This window comes from Elephantulus edwardii, unplaced genomic scaffold, assembly GCF_000299155.1.
Source record: "Elephantulus edwardii isolate Elephantulus edwardi_28Jun2011 unplaced genomic scaffold, EleEdw1.0 scaffold00088, whole genome shotgun sequence".
In the NCBI taxonomy this organism is placed as follows: domain Eukaryota; kingdom Metazoa; phylum Chordata; class Mammalia; order Macroscelidea; family Macroscelididae; genus Elephantulus; species Elephantulus edwardii.
The window spans coordinates 11,045,429-11,058,624 of NW_006399838.1; the positions used below are offsets into that span (position 1 = coordinate 11,045,429).

General features: G+C 38.6%; 1 protein-coding gene across 1 annotated transcript in view; it reads right to left on the reverse strand.

Moving 5' to 3' along the window:
- SERPINI1 (serpin peptidase inhibitor, clade I (neuroserpin), member 1) overlaps positions 1-12,777 on the reverse strand; it is a 50,979-nt gene extending 38,202 nt beyond the window's left edge. The window contains exons 1-4 of the mRNA XM_006890376.1: positions 12,528-12,777; positions 9,343-9,573; positions 6,757-6,951; positions 5,104-5,308 (exon numbers count right to left, since the gene is read on the reverse strand). Coding sequence (XP_006890438.1) covers positions 5,104-5,308; positions 6,757-6,951; positions 9,343-9,573; positions 12,528-12,777 — 881 coding nt within the window. The remainder of the gene's footprint in view (positions 1-5,103; positions 5,309-6,756; positions 6,952-9,342; positions 9,574-12,527) is intronic.
- Positions 12,778-13,196: the final 419 nt, after the last annotated feature.

A 13,196-nucleotide genomic window follows, 5' to 3' on the forward strand; every position in this document is an offset into this window, starting at 1 on the left:
GGACATCACTGCTCTTTCGCATCTCGGAGAGGTCCCTGACAGTGGACAGGCCCAAAGCAGCGCATCTCCTGATCCCTCGACTACTGTCACCAAAGGTGTTGATTGTGGACCCAAGCAAAATGAAATCCTTGACAGTTTTCAAACCTTTCACCACCTATCATGATGTCGCCTTTTGGCACATGACAAGGACCTTTGTTTTCTTGATGTTGAGAGGTCCTCTAGGCGGCAATCTGTTTTGAAGGTGGTAGTCTTTGATCTTCTGCAGCAGGCCCTCCTCACTTTCAGCAAGTAAGGTTGTCACATCTGCCTAGCACAGGCTGGTGACGAATCTTCCTCTGATCCTTAATGCCACATTCTTCTTCCCATCACCTCACTTGTGGCCTATGACAAGGAGTTGCACTGTCAACCCAAAAGGTATGCAGTTCAAATGCACTAGCTTCTCCATAGGAGAAAGAAGGGTAACCTCCTCCTGTACGATTAACTGCCTCTGAAAATCCACTGGAAGGTCAGTTACTGGTCAGTTCTCATTCGATGACGGTATACAAAATCAACAACAGTACCATGGCTTGCCAGAAAAACAAACTCCTCAGTCTTGGGAAAAGTGCAGCTAAAATGACGCTACTTAGAAGTGGGAACTTTGTCCCATATACCTAGGACATACACAAGGCTGGCGGGTACCACCGAGTCGTACCAATTTCTTGCCACCAGGCCACCAGAACTAATAGCTGTAAATGACTTCAGGCTTGATAAAAGGTCAGTCTAAAAAGGACTCTGAGTAATATGTACTGACACTGTGGCTGGAATAATGGTCTCAAACACAGCAGTAATTTGGGAGATGGCAGAGAACCAGTGTTGTATTATACACCTGGGTCACTCTGCATTGGAACTGACTGTACACTGCCTAACACAGCCACATCTATGTATTGTGAGAGAGAACAGCTCGGGGAGGTGGGGAGAGGGGGCTGTGTCCTCTTGATGGAAGAAGCAGCAATCTGCTTCTGTAAAGATTACAGTCTTTGAAACCCTAAATTGCACTTGTATTCTACCCTTACAGGATTGCTATGAGTCTGAATTAACTCAAACACAAATGTGTTTGGATTTTTTCTTTCTTTTATAACTATGTAAGCACTAACTGAGCAGAGGGAAAGTTCATAAGCCTCCTGCAGAAATGGCTACATGGTGATTAACTGTGCCTAGTTTAGTAACACGCGTTAATACGGCCAAGCGAGCTAAACTACTTCATAATTGAAAAGTATCTCTTAGAAAATGAAAATTTAATTTTCTTCTGCTGCCACATCCAATTTCTCAGTAGACACTGCCTGGAGGCCATACTTTTCTAGTGAATATGGTTGATTTAAAATATGTAATACTTATTAACATTTATTTAGAAGACTATTAAAATGCTCCTAAATAACTTTGCATCTGGGTAGAAATGAAGCATGCAGATATGCTGTACTTAATTCACGGTGTTTCATAAGAGAAACAGTAACAGTGTACTGAATTCTTGCATTTATTAAATCCATTTCCCCATAAACTGGATGTGAAAAGTAATTAATGACTGAGTGCCAGCAGATGAGACCTCACATGAGGTAAATATTTCAGAAGTTTCGGTGTGATTTAGACACCAGAATTAAACTCACTGCCCCTATGAACGGCCCCTCCCTTAATTAGGTTTCTGAGACTATAAATCTTGAACAGCCGAGAGTGACTTTCTTTTTCAGTGTGATGGGTAGATTTAAACTGTCAACCTTTTGATTAGCATCCTGATAGGCTACACACGATGCTCATGGGAGCTCGCTGGTTTGGACAGTGACTGAAATTTCATTTTCGGGTTCACAGGTCAATTTTTATTTTTCCAGTTAACAATGTATTGTCTACCTGTTATGTAGGTAGATCATGTATAGCAAAACCATGGCTTTTTTTGTTTGTTTGTTGTTGCTGTTAGTCATTCTCTCTAACTATAGACTTTCAGAGGAATCTTTTTCTATAAAGTCATTGCCTGAAGAGGTATGCAAGTTAAATGTCTTAGGAGTATTTAGAAAACGGCGTTGTGGAATGGTAACAAATAATAACACAGAGGTGTATAAGCTGAGTTATTCCAACTACTGAGAAGTTTATGGAAGTTTTTTCTGGAAGAATTAATGGTAGAGCTGCATGCTGCAAGATAAGTAAAAAATACAGAGCAAAGAAAAGATAAGTAAAAAATACAGAGCAAAGAAATGAAAGGAGGCCTCTTAAACCAAAGCAAGGACATAAAATAATGCCCCAGGCCTGACGCAGTGAATGTCTAGAGACGGAGCTGAGGAGGTGGAGGGTGGTCCTAGACATCACCACTCGGCCTGGATTTTAGCCTTTCAACTGCAGGGAGGATTTTAAAGAGCTAGTTCTTTCTTCTTATTTATGTTTGCATTTCAGCCTCTAGTCTAACAGTGTGTTTCAAGTTCATGCAAAAGATGAGAAATCATTGTCTCCTTGGCATTAATTAACGTAGATGCTGTGTCTCGGCGAAGGTAGCATCTTGGTTGGACCCTCCCCTCCTCCAAGCCTCTCCTCCAATCTCGCGTCCTCTTTCCCTCCATGGCAAAGGAGGAGGAGGAGTTGTATTGGCGAAAACGAAGGCCCGTAATGGAATGTAACGGAGCCCAACGGACCACATAACGGGCCGCAACGGATCAGAACAGTGCATAAAAAATAAATGTGGGGTGATATCTTGCTTTGGGCTGACATTGGGTTGAGGGAAGACAGAGAAGGAAGGGAGGAATGATGTATACAGCATTGAAACAGATGAGGGAGAGAACTGCTTAAAAGGGATAAATGAATGGGTATTCTTGTCATTACAGGGGTCAAGCGTGAAGGCTGCATAGTGGAGTGGACTTGGGGGGAGGGATTGCATAACAAAGAGTTTATCTTTTACTTTTCAAGGAGAAGAGTGAATTGGGAAGGGGGTGGGCAGGGAGAAAAGTGCAACAGTGAATGACTGGAAACCCTAAGTCTTTGTAAACTTTGATTAAAATTAATTTTTTTTTATTTTAAACTTTATAATTTTGTGTGTGTACCGTCAAATCGGATCTGACTGGTACAGGAGGGGATTGCCCCTCCTTCTCCAGCAGAGCATCTGGTGGATTCAAACCGCGTACTTCTGAGATTGCAGTGCAGCTTCTTGCCAGTAGGCCACCAGAGCTCCCTTAAACTTTGATTAAAATTAATAAAAATAATAGATGAGAAAAAAATGTGGAAATTATCCAAAAATATATCATCAATATCACATGCAAGCAAAATATTGCTAAAGATCATCTCCAAAGGGAAACTGCCAGAAGATCAAAACTGAGGTTAGAAGAGGTTGTGGAATCAGCAATGTTATTGTTGAAGTCAGACTGATCCTGGCTGAAAAGCAGAGAATACCAGGGGGAAAAATAAGTCTATTTGTGTTTATCCACTGTTTATTCACTGTGTGAAGCGGCCAACCCTGGGAAGAATGGGAATCCCAGCATATTTAACTGTGCTTAGATGAAACCTGGACCTAGACCCAGAAGCTGTTTTCTGAACCAGACAAGGGACCACTACGTGGTTTCTAATTAAGAAAGGTGTTTGTCCAGGTTGTATCCCTTCCTCGATAATTATGTATGCTATGCAAATAACTCAAGAAGCTGGACTCTATGAAGAAGAACGTGGTATCAGTATGAGAAGAAGACTCATCAACAATCTACATTATGCAGATGACACAATCTTACTCACTGAGAGTGAGGAGGACTTGAAATGCTTGCTGCAGATTAAAGATGATATTCTTCGATATGAATTCTATCTCAATGTCAAGGGAACAAAAATTCTCACCATTGGACTCATAGGTAACATCATGATAAAGGGGGGGGGAGCTCCAAATTGTCAGTGATTTCATCGTCCTTGGATCCACAATCAACACCCTTGATATTAACAGCCAGGAAATCAGGAGATATATTACACTGGGAAAATCTACAATTATCTCCAAAGCACTGAAGAGCAATGATGTCATTTCACAGACGAGGGTGGGCCTGTGTCTTTCCTATCATTTGCCATGCATCTGAAAGCTAGAAAGTGAAGAATGACATAAAGGACATTGAAATAGATGAGGGAGAGAACTGTTTAAAAGAGATGTATGATTGGGTATTATTGTCATGACAGGAAGTCCAGAATGAAGGCTGTGCCCAGTAAAGTGGACTTGTGGGGGAGGGATTGCATAACAATGAAAGAGTTTTTCTTTTACTTTTCAAGAAGAAGAGTGAATTGGGAGGTAGGGGTGGGCAGGGAGAAAAGTGCAACAACGAATGACTGGAAACCCTAAATCTCTGTAAACTTTCATTATAATTAATAAAAAATTTAAAAAATAATTAAAAAAATGACAGAAGGATAACTGATGCCTTCGCACTGTGATGTTGGAGAAGAGTACTTAATATCCCATTGTCTTCCAGCAGAACAAACAGATCTTAGAGTTAGTACAGTCAAAATGCTCCTTTGAAGTCCAAGATGATACAGCTTCAACTCACATAACTTGGGGTTTTGTTAGCATAGGCTATTCCTCAGAAAAAGGTACCATGTTTGGAAAGGTGGAGGGTATGTGATAGTACATGAACTGACACAGTGACCGCAGCAGCAATGGGCTTCAGCATGTCAGAAAGAATCAGAACGGCACAGGAGAGGACAGGGTTAAGATCTAGTTTTCATAGGGTCACTCTAAATTGTACTCAACTCGATAGCACCTAACAGCAATGACAACATAAATGACTTTAAAGAGACATGAATCATAGACAAATTCTTTCAAAGTAAATGATAAACAGAGTCCACATATTGGAAACTCTCCTGAAACAAAACTAAGAATAGTAAGTCACATCTGTAATGAGATCATAAATAAGAAAACCTGGTTAAGACTGCATGGATATGAAAGACCAAGAAAGAGGACAAGTGTCAAAGATGGGGTGGTGGGGAGGACAGGAGGGAAAGTATTAGATGACAAGGAAAGAAGCATAAGGTTTAAGATTCAAAGCAGTGGCAAAGTTGTTCTGGGTTGCAAGTTTTATTGTTACCCCTCACTCACGTTCATGCTCTAGAAGTCATAGAGGAATCTCTCACCTCGGCAGGTACACTTCCACTTTTTGCTTCTTCACGGAGTTTGCCCATTCTTCAATCAGGTGGGCTTTCACCAGTGGTTCCAACGTGGCTAGTGGGACTTCCTGTCTGGACAGCACCAACATCATGCTTACCTCGTCTCCTTCATATGGGATTTCTAGGACCTGGTAGATGCCCCCAGCTTCATTGGAACCATCACTAAATTCCCCTAAAAAGCAAAGTTAAGGCTATAAAAAAAAACTCAGTAAAGGGAGGGGAAAAGATTGAAATTTGTTTTACTTTTTTAACATAGTATACAGAATTCAAGACATTCAGACACCTAAGAAAAAGATCGTTTATTTGAAGACAGGACCTGAAAAGCAAGAGAATTCTTTGTCTTGTAGATTTTTAATTTCATTTTGGAATCCCTACAATTACTTCCCATTTGTTCTAACATATTTTATAGATTTGTGGGGTTTTTTAAATTTTTAAGTTAGATAGTTCAAATATATGTTTGATATTATTAATGGCATCATTAAAATAAATGAAAAAGTCCCAATAAGAACCCTAACTCCTTGGCTCCAAGTTGGAGGTAGTTCACAATTACTTGATTTCGGTGGAGGGGAAATTGATTTGACTCTGTCTCATAACTACAACTGCATGTTTTGAGGCAGAGATGGTATAACAAAAGTGAAATCCCAGCATTCAACAAAAGTTATCTGGCGTATCTTTGATTAACACAGATTAAACACCTTCAAATTAAATAATGAGGTTGATTAGAGACTCACTTCTTTCGATTTAGGCAGACTGACTTTTGTAAACAGCAAAATTAAAGAAGTCTTTAAAAAATGGCTCTGTCACTTCCTTAAAGTTTCCCTACTCTATAAAAATAATGTTTTCCTTCTTAATACATTTAAATAACTTATCTACTTCCTTTAGGTATGACATGAAACATTTTGGTTCTAATTTCCTTTTTTAAAGTTTCTCATGGTGATTTTAAAGCTTCTCATGGTCTTTTAATTTATAATACACCTTTAAATAGATACTACTTGTAATACATACCGGTTTAAAATTCTATTTCTCCTGACAAATGAATTTTTTTACACTCATTATTCTATCTAAGAAAAAATAAGACCATAAATGAAAAGCCCTTGAATATAATGTCAAAATATTGAGTTGTATAAAAAAATTATAGATTTTCAAGAAATGAAACTCTGAATGACAATTACGATTGGCCACACAGAACTGAGTCTGAGAGGAAAAATTTAAAGGAAAGAAAAGTCTTTGTAATAGAAGAATTTTAGTAATTAAAAAATTGTCAGGGAGACCAAGTCAAGTGCTTGATAAAACATATGGTTCAGTGAAAATCATACAAAAGTTGGATTTTTTAAAATAAGTCAGGATGTTCTCATACAATGTCAAGTATTTTATCATGACCAAAGCCAATCTGTAGGTGTGATTAACTTTATAGATTAAGGACACACATTATTGGGAAGGTATAAATGCATATACTATTCACTCAGAATCTAATTAAAGGCCTTTGAAAATGAGGCCAAAGAAATTGAATTACAGCCCAAACTAGACTGACAAGCCTTTTGAGTAATGAATATTCCATGCTTTCACAGAAATTGGTGAATATCTTGTAAAAGAGGAAAAATAAAAGCTAAGATTTCATACCGTAATAAAATTCCCCTTGCTGATACATCATTGGAATCTGGACTTCACTTTCATCATCTTTTGTGAAGGAAAAGGTTCTAGTATTTTCTGGTCTAAACTGTGACTTCCAGTTGCCCTTGAAGTAGACAGCATTGATAAGGGCCAGATGAGTGACAGCATCGAAATCCCTGGGAGATACCAAATCTTTCAACAGATCTGTCCAAGGGAGGAAAAGGAGCAGATAAACATTTATATTAAAATGGAAGGTGACTGAAGGGCCAAACGGTTAAAGGTTATCAAACTAGGATCAGATAGAGCAGTTCAGAAAAAACAAATGCATGTGACTGCTCAATTTATACTAAAAAATAACAAATTTTATCCTTAACAGACTATCCAGGAGGCTGGGCTGTATGAGGAGAAGTGTGGCATCAGGACTGGTGGAAGCTTCATTAATAATCTGTGTTATAAAAAAAAATAATCTGCATTATGCAGATGACACAACCCTGCTTGCTGAAACTGAGGAGGACCTGAAGCACTTGCTGCAGAGGGTCAAGGACTGCAGGGTCAATATGGATTGAAGCTCAACATCAAGAAGACAAAGATTGTCACCACTGGGCCAGTTGGCAGCATTATGATGGATGGTGAAGAGACTGAGATTGTTCACAGCTTTAGTTTGCTTGGCTCCACAGTCAACACTCTTGGCATCAGCAGCCAGGAAATTAAAAGGTATATTGCGATGGGAAAATCTGCTGTTAAGGATCTTTCCAAGGTACTGAAGAGCAGTGGTGTCACTCTGGGGACTAAGGTGCCCCTGATACAGACCATGGTCTTTGCAATCACTTGCTATGTATCAGAGAGCTGGACAATGACTAGGGAGGATAGAAGGAGGATTGATGCCTTTGAGCTGTGGTGCTGGAGAAGAGTATTGAATGTACCATGGACTGCTAAGAAAACTAACAGGTTCATCATGGAGAGTGTTAAACCAGGCTGCTCCTTGGAGGCAAGGATTCTGAGGCTTCATGTTATATACATGTTGCAAGGAGGGACCCGTTCTTGGAGATGGACGTGTCATGCTTGGGAGGGTGGAGGGACAGAGCAGGAGAGGAAGACCCTAGATGAGATAGATTGATTCAGTGACTGGGGCTATCGGGGTGGGTGTGCTGGAGACAGTGAGGTTGGCACAGGAGACAAAGCAGGATTTAGGGCTGTTGTACATAGGGTCGCTACGAGTCACAAGCAACTTGAGGGCACTTAACAACAACATTATTCTTTTTTTAAAAAAGTGATTTTTGTTAAAGAAGGGCACCCCAAACACCTGTACCATGTAAAATAACACCAGCACTAGAGTATCTTGACCCTTTTGTACAAAATACACAACCACACACAGTGCAGAACTGCAGCCTTCACCACTTTTGAAGTGGCAGGTTGATGCACTGCGCTCAACACAGAGCACTCAATAAATGTTTAAAAGTATGATTAAAATATCATGTATACTGGAAATATTTCCATCAAATATAATAAACCTCTTTGATTGCAAGAAAACAGATGAGTGAAAGCCAATCTGACACATGGTACACTATTTTCTATCATCTGAAATTCTCTTTCCGAATCTATTTTGAAAGAGGGTGGGTTTTTACTAGTCTCAAGTGTCTAAGACTCTGGAGTGAAACCTAATTTCAATGGGATCATTGGTTTTATAAATATATTCCTAGATTTCTTTTTTTTTCCAGTTAGACATGTTTTTTTATTTTTTTAAGGTCATTTTATTTTATTTTTTAAAATAGCATTCAGTTTATTACAAATATTTAGTATTGGCTTCCCATTATTTCCCCCCTTTTGTTTTTACCTAGATTTCTTTTATGTTACATTTTACTCTTATGTTGGAAACACAGAAACAGTATTTTCTCTGAATGTTCTCATTTTACTAACCAGCTAATAACATTTTGTTACATAATCTCTGCATAATTGGAGGATGATAAGCCATAAGTTAACACATCAGTCTTTTCCAATATGAAATATATTAGCATTAGTTTAGAATTTTCCAATATTAAAAGTTAACCAGGGGTTATAATAATGTAGTTAGTATAGTTTTTGAGATTTTCATTATTTGGTTAAGTAAAATGGGAAAGTAAAATTGTGAAAAATAACACCTATGTAAGTTTAAAAATTTAAAAATAGAACTACAATTTAAAATCCAACTCTTCATATTTTTCCATTTCTTTGGCTTAAAATAGGTTTCCATTTTTTTTAAAAAGTATCTTAATTTAACCGTATGTAGTCTTACTTTAACGAGAGCCACCAGCCGCTAAATAGCTCACGTGCAATTGCACGCCATAGGATTACAGAGAAAATCCATCAGCTGGATTAATTTATCAGCATCAAATTATATACATAGAAATACTCTGTATGATTTAACATCCCTCTCAAATACTTCATAAAGGATGCTCGGAGAGCAGCAAAATAATTACAATATGCTAACAGCATATTGCACACACGTAAAACAAAACACACAAAATAAGTGAAGGGATAAATCATTTTGGAAGAAACATGTGGTTAAAACTAACCTACTAGAGAAAGAAATGAACAAAAAAAAGGGGGAGCACATACTGTTGGTGTTATTCTCCACCCACTTATTGATGTAGTTGGCAACAGCTATATTTTGACTAAAGTCCACGTGGTTTACTTCTGCATTGAAGTATTTTTTCATCATTTGCAAAAACTCATCCTTAATGTGAAATCCGTTTTGCACGAAGAGGGAATTGGCAATTTTCATCACATACTGGCTCTCTTCAGCAGTTACCATGGTAGAGAAATCTTTTAAGAAGGAAAATTCTTCACCTGCAAGACGACAAAAGTTAATTAGTGGAACAGACACGGTTAATTAAAAAAAAAAACAAAACAAAGAAAATTTAAGACTGTTACAGTAACACAGCAAGTAATCATATCTATTAAAAGAGAGAGTAAAAGGACTGAGGGCCAAGAGAAAAGTGCCAGATTTTTTTGCTGTGTTAACCTGGTTAGAAGGTTCACACTTCTAGGGCAAAGGTGATGCCTCTCAGGCAATTGTAACCCACCAACAGCCGCAAGGAGAAAGATAGGCAACCTTCTTCTGTCCTATTTATAGCCTCTGAAAACCCACAGGAGGGTTGATTCAAACTCAATGACAGTGCGCTTGAGTTGATTTCTAGAAGTTCAAATTAACATTCGGCAGCTTGGTTAGAGGACCCAGCTTCTTTTTGTTAACCGTTTCTAATCTACAATGCAGATACTTTGCTGGTTGCTGTTTTCTTTCTAAGTACAAATAACGGAATACTTTGCACTATATGGAGGACATGATGCAGAGTGAAGGAAGTCAGTCAGAAAGGACAAATATTGAAATGCTAAGGAAAGATTTACACCCAGGAAGAAATACAATGAATGATTACCAGTGATGTGGAGGAGAAGAAAAATTACATAGATGCATGTTAAGTTGGGTAAAGGGAAAAGCAAAATAAAATAAAGAGGTTATCAGCACAATTAAACTAAAGAAAGACAGAGATGGACCTGAGATACAGTCAACAAAGGTAAACACAAGTATATACACAATCTTGAAAAATAAACAAGTCACAAAAAGTTAACTTTCAATATATTAGTATTATCCTGTGAAAGCCAGTTTAGTGACATAAGTTTGAAAATCAAGTTATTTGTAAAAATTTCAGGCTCTTTGGACTCTATTTTACCTTATAACTAGAAAATCCATTCAACATTGCTTTAGTTCTTAGCTACTTTATGAGTTAATTCACACATACATGAAAAACATTAAGATAGGAATTGCATCCCATGGCAAAGTGATTATCAAATAGGTTTTGGTTTGAAAAATTCCCAAACACATAATTTTCAGCAACACTGAAATATTTTTTTAAAGTACTGAGTGCTATTGTGCAAAGATGATACTGGTGGTTTTGGTGAATTAAAAAAAAAAAACCCAAACAACTTACAAATACTGTATAGTTCCATGTGGTAAAATGGGACTGACATTGGGGATGAGGGAAGGCAGAGAAGGAGGGGAGGAATGATGTCTGCATTGAAACAGATGAGGGAGAAAACTGTTTAAAAGGGATATATGATTGGGTATTATTGTGATGACAGGAGTCCAGAATGAAGGCTGCACAGTGCAGCAGACTTGGGGGGAGGGATTGTATAATAATGAAATGATTTTTCTTTTATGTTTCAAAGAGAAGAGTGAATAGGAGAGGAGGGGTGGGCAGAGAGAAAAGTGGAACAATGAATGAATAGAAATCCAAAGTCTCTGTAAACTTTCATTAAAATTAATTAAAAAAATACTAAAAAAAAAGATGTAATACCTGTTTAAGGAACTGGACCAATAAACAACCTCATAACAAAAAGAAGAGGAAAAAAAAATCTTAAAGAATCATGTTGTTTTGAGCTTTTTTGACAGCACTTAACGATAGTTCTGTTACATGTGCGCTGATTAATCCATCACTTAGCTGTTAAATTGTTAGGTTGTACTTTGGTGCCTCATATGTTGCTGTGATGCTGGAAGCCCTGCAACTGATATTTCAAATACATGTTGGGTCACCCACTAAATTTCAGCATAGCTTCCAGACACAGAAGAGGAATTAAGAGCTGGATGGTAATCCGAAGGCATACAGACTGAAGACAGCAGAGGCTTGGCAGGAGAAAGATGGGCCATCTCCTCACACAGGTTTGTAGCCTCTGAAAACCATACAGGGTTTTTTTCCCCTAAAGTTATTTTATTATTTTGTGCGTGTACCATCAAATCAGATCTGACTGGTACAGGAGGAGACTGCCCCTCCTTCTCCAGCACAGCATCTGGAGGATTTGAACTGTATACTTCTGGGATTGCAGTGCAGCTTCTTGCCACTAGGCCACCAGAGCTCGCTTGAAAACCATACAGGTTCATAGCCTCTGAAAACCAAACAGGTTCACAGCCTCTGAAAACCACACAGGTTTATAGAGAGAGCTTCTGAAAACCTGTTGGTTCTGACTTGATGGTACATAATAACAACAACAACATCCACTTCTGAAATAGTGGGTCACTGCAAATCCTACTGGGAAATGTTACGTTTTGTTGTCCACAGGGCCACCATGCACTGGAGCCAGTTCAATGCCACCTAGCAACTGCAAATTGAATAAACGAGCTCTGGTGGCCTAGTGGTTAAGAAGCTGTATTCCAAGTCCAACGGCAGGTGATTCAAATCCACTTCATGGTAGAAGGATGAACAATCTCCCCCCAGTGGATTTACTGCCATTGAAAACCCGCTGGAGGATCAATTCAGACAAAACACAACAACAGCAACTCTCTCTAGAAAGAGTGCCAGTGAACTTCTCTTTCCAGAGAATTTGCACGACTGACCCAAAGGCTATTTCTCTACAGTAGTTCAAATTCATCAGCATCTCCCTGGGAGAAAGGTGGGCAGTCTCGTCCTGGGTCTGAAAACCTGCTGGAGGTAAACTATGAGTTAATTCTGACCTGATGACAATTATTCTAGTCTAGAAACTCCAGGGTAGTGAGAACTATCCTTGCTTTTGCTTATCACAATTGGGATCATTGGTGTTTTTGAAACAAAAAGGTAATTTCCTTAGATTCACTCAGTCAGAGTTAAAAATGCTATCTTTCTTGGATCCCTCTATTCCTTCTCCTCAGTCTAGCATTTTCGAGATAATTTTCTGACTGTGTGTCTGCATCGTTGCCTCAAGCATGAGTCACCCACATTACCGCATTTACAGTTTGTCAATGATTCTGAGAAATGAAACCTGAACGGACTTACCGTTTTTGAGGTTAGCGTATCCCATTGAATGACGAATTTCTTTCAGGGTAGATCCTTGGGCTCCAAGTTGCATCATTCCCATAGCAAGAGAGATGCTTAGTGGGGAAAAGAGAATATTTTCATCTTCCACGTTGGCTCGAAGGTGATTATACATCTTCACTGACACCTCGGCCATGGTCTCATCAGGGAAAGTGGCCCCCAAAGCCACAACTGGCAGCATCAGCAGCAAGAAGTTCCCAAGGAAAGCCATGCTGGACTCGTTTGAATTCTGCAAAACAATAGCTTACATATTAATTATTCAAGATCTCAGAGAGAGAAAAAAAAGTGAGCAGTAAATATCAAGACTATTTTCTTGGCAAACCTGCAAAGCAAAGCAAACCAAAGTTTCCCCAAACATATCTTGTTAATATTTTCACAAAGAAAATCCCATTTAAAAATATCTTAGAATGTTCTTCTCTTTTTGAAAAGCCAGTTGTTAGTCAAATTGCTAAGGAATTCAGGAGATATTTCCAGAGTAACACAGTCGTAGTCCCGACCATCACGGGGTTAAGAACATGTAGATAGAGATAGATCACTGGTGACCTAGAGAGTAAGGAGTAAGACTGCCAACCCAAAGGAAGGTGGTTCAATTCCACCAGTCTTCTCCCATGTGGTTTATAAACTCTGAAA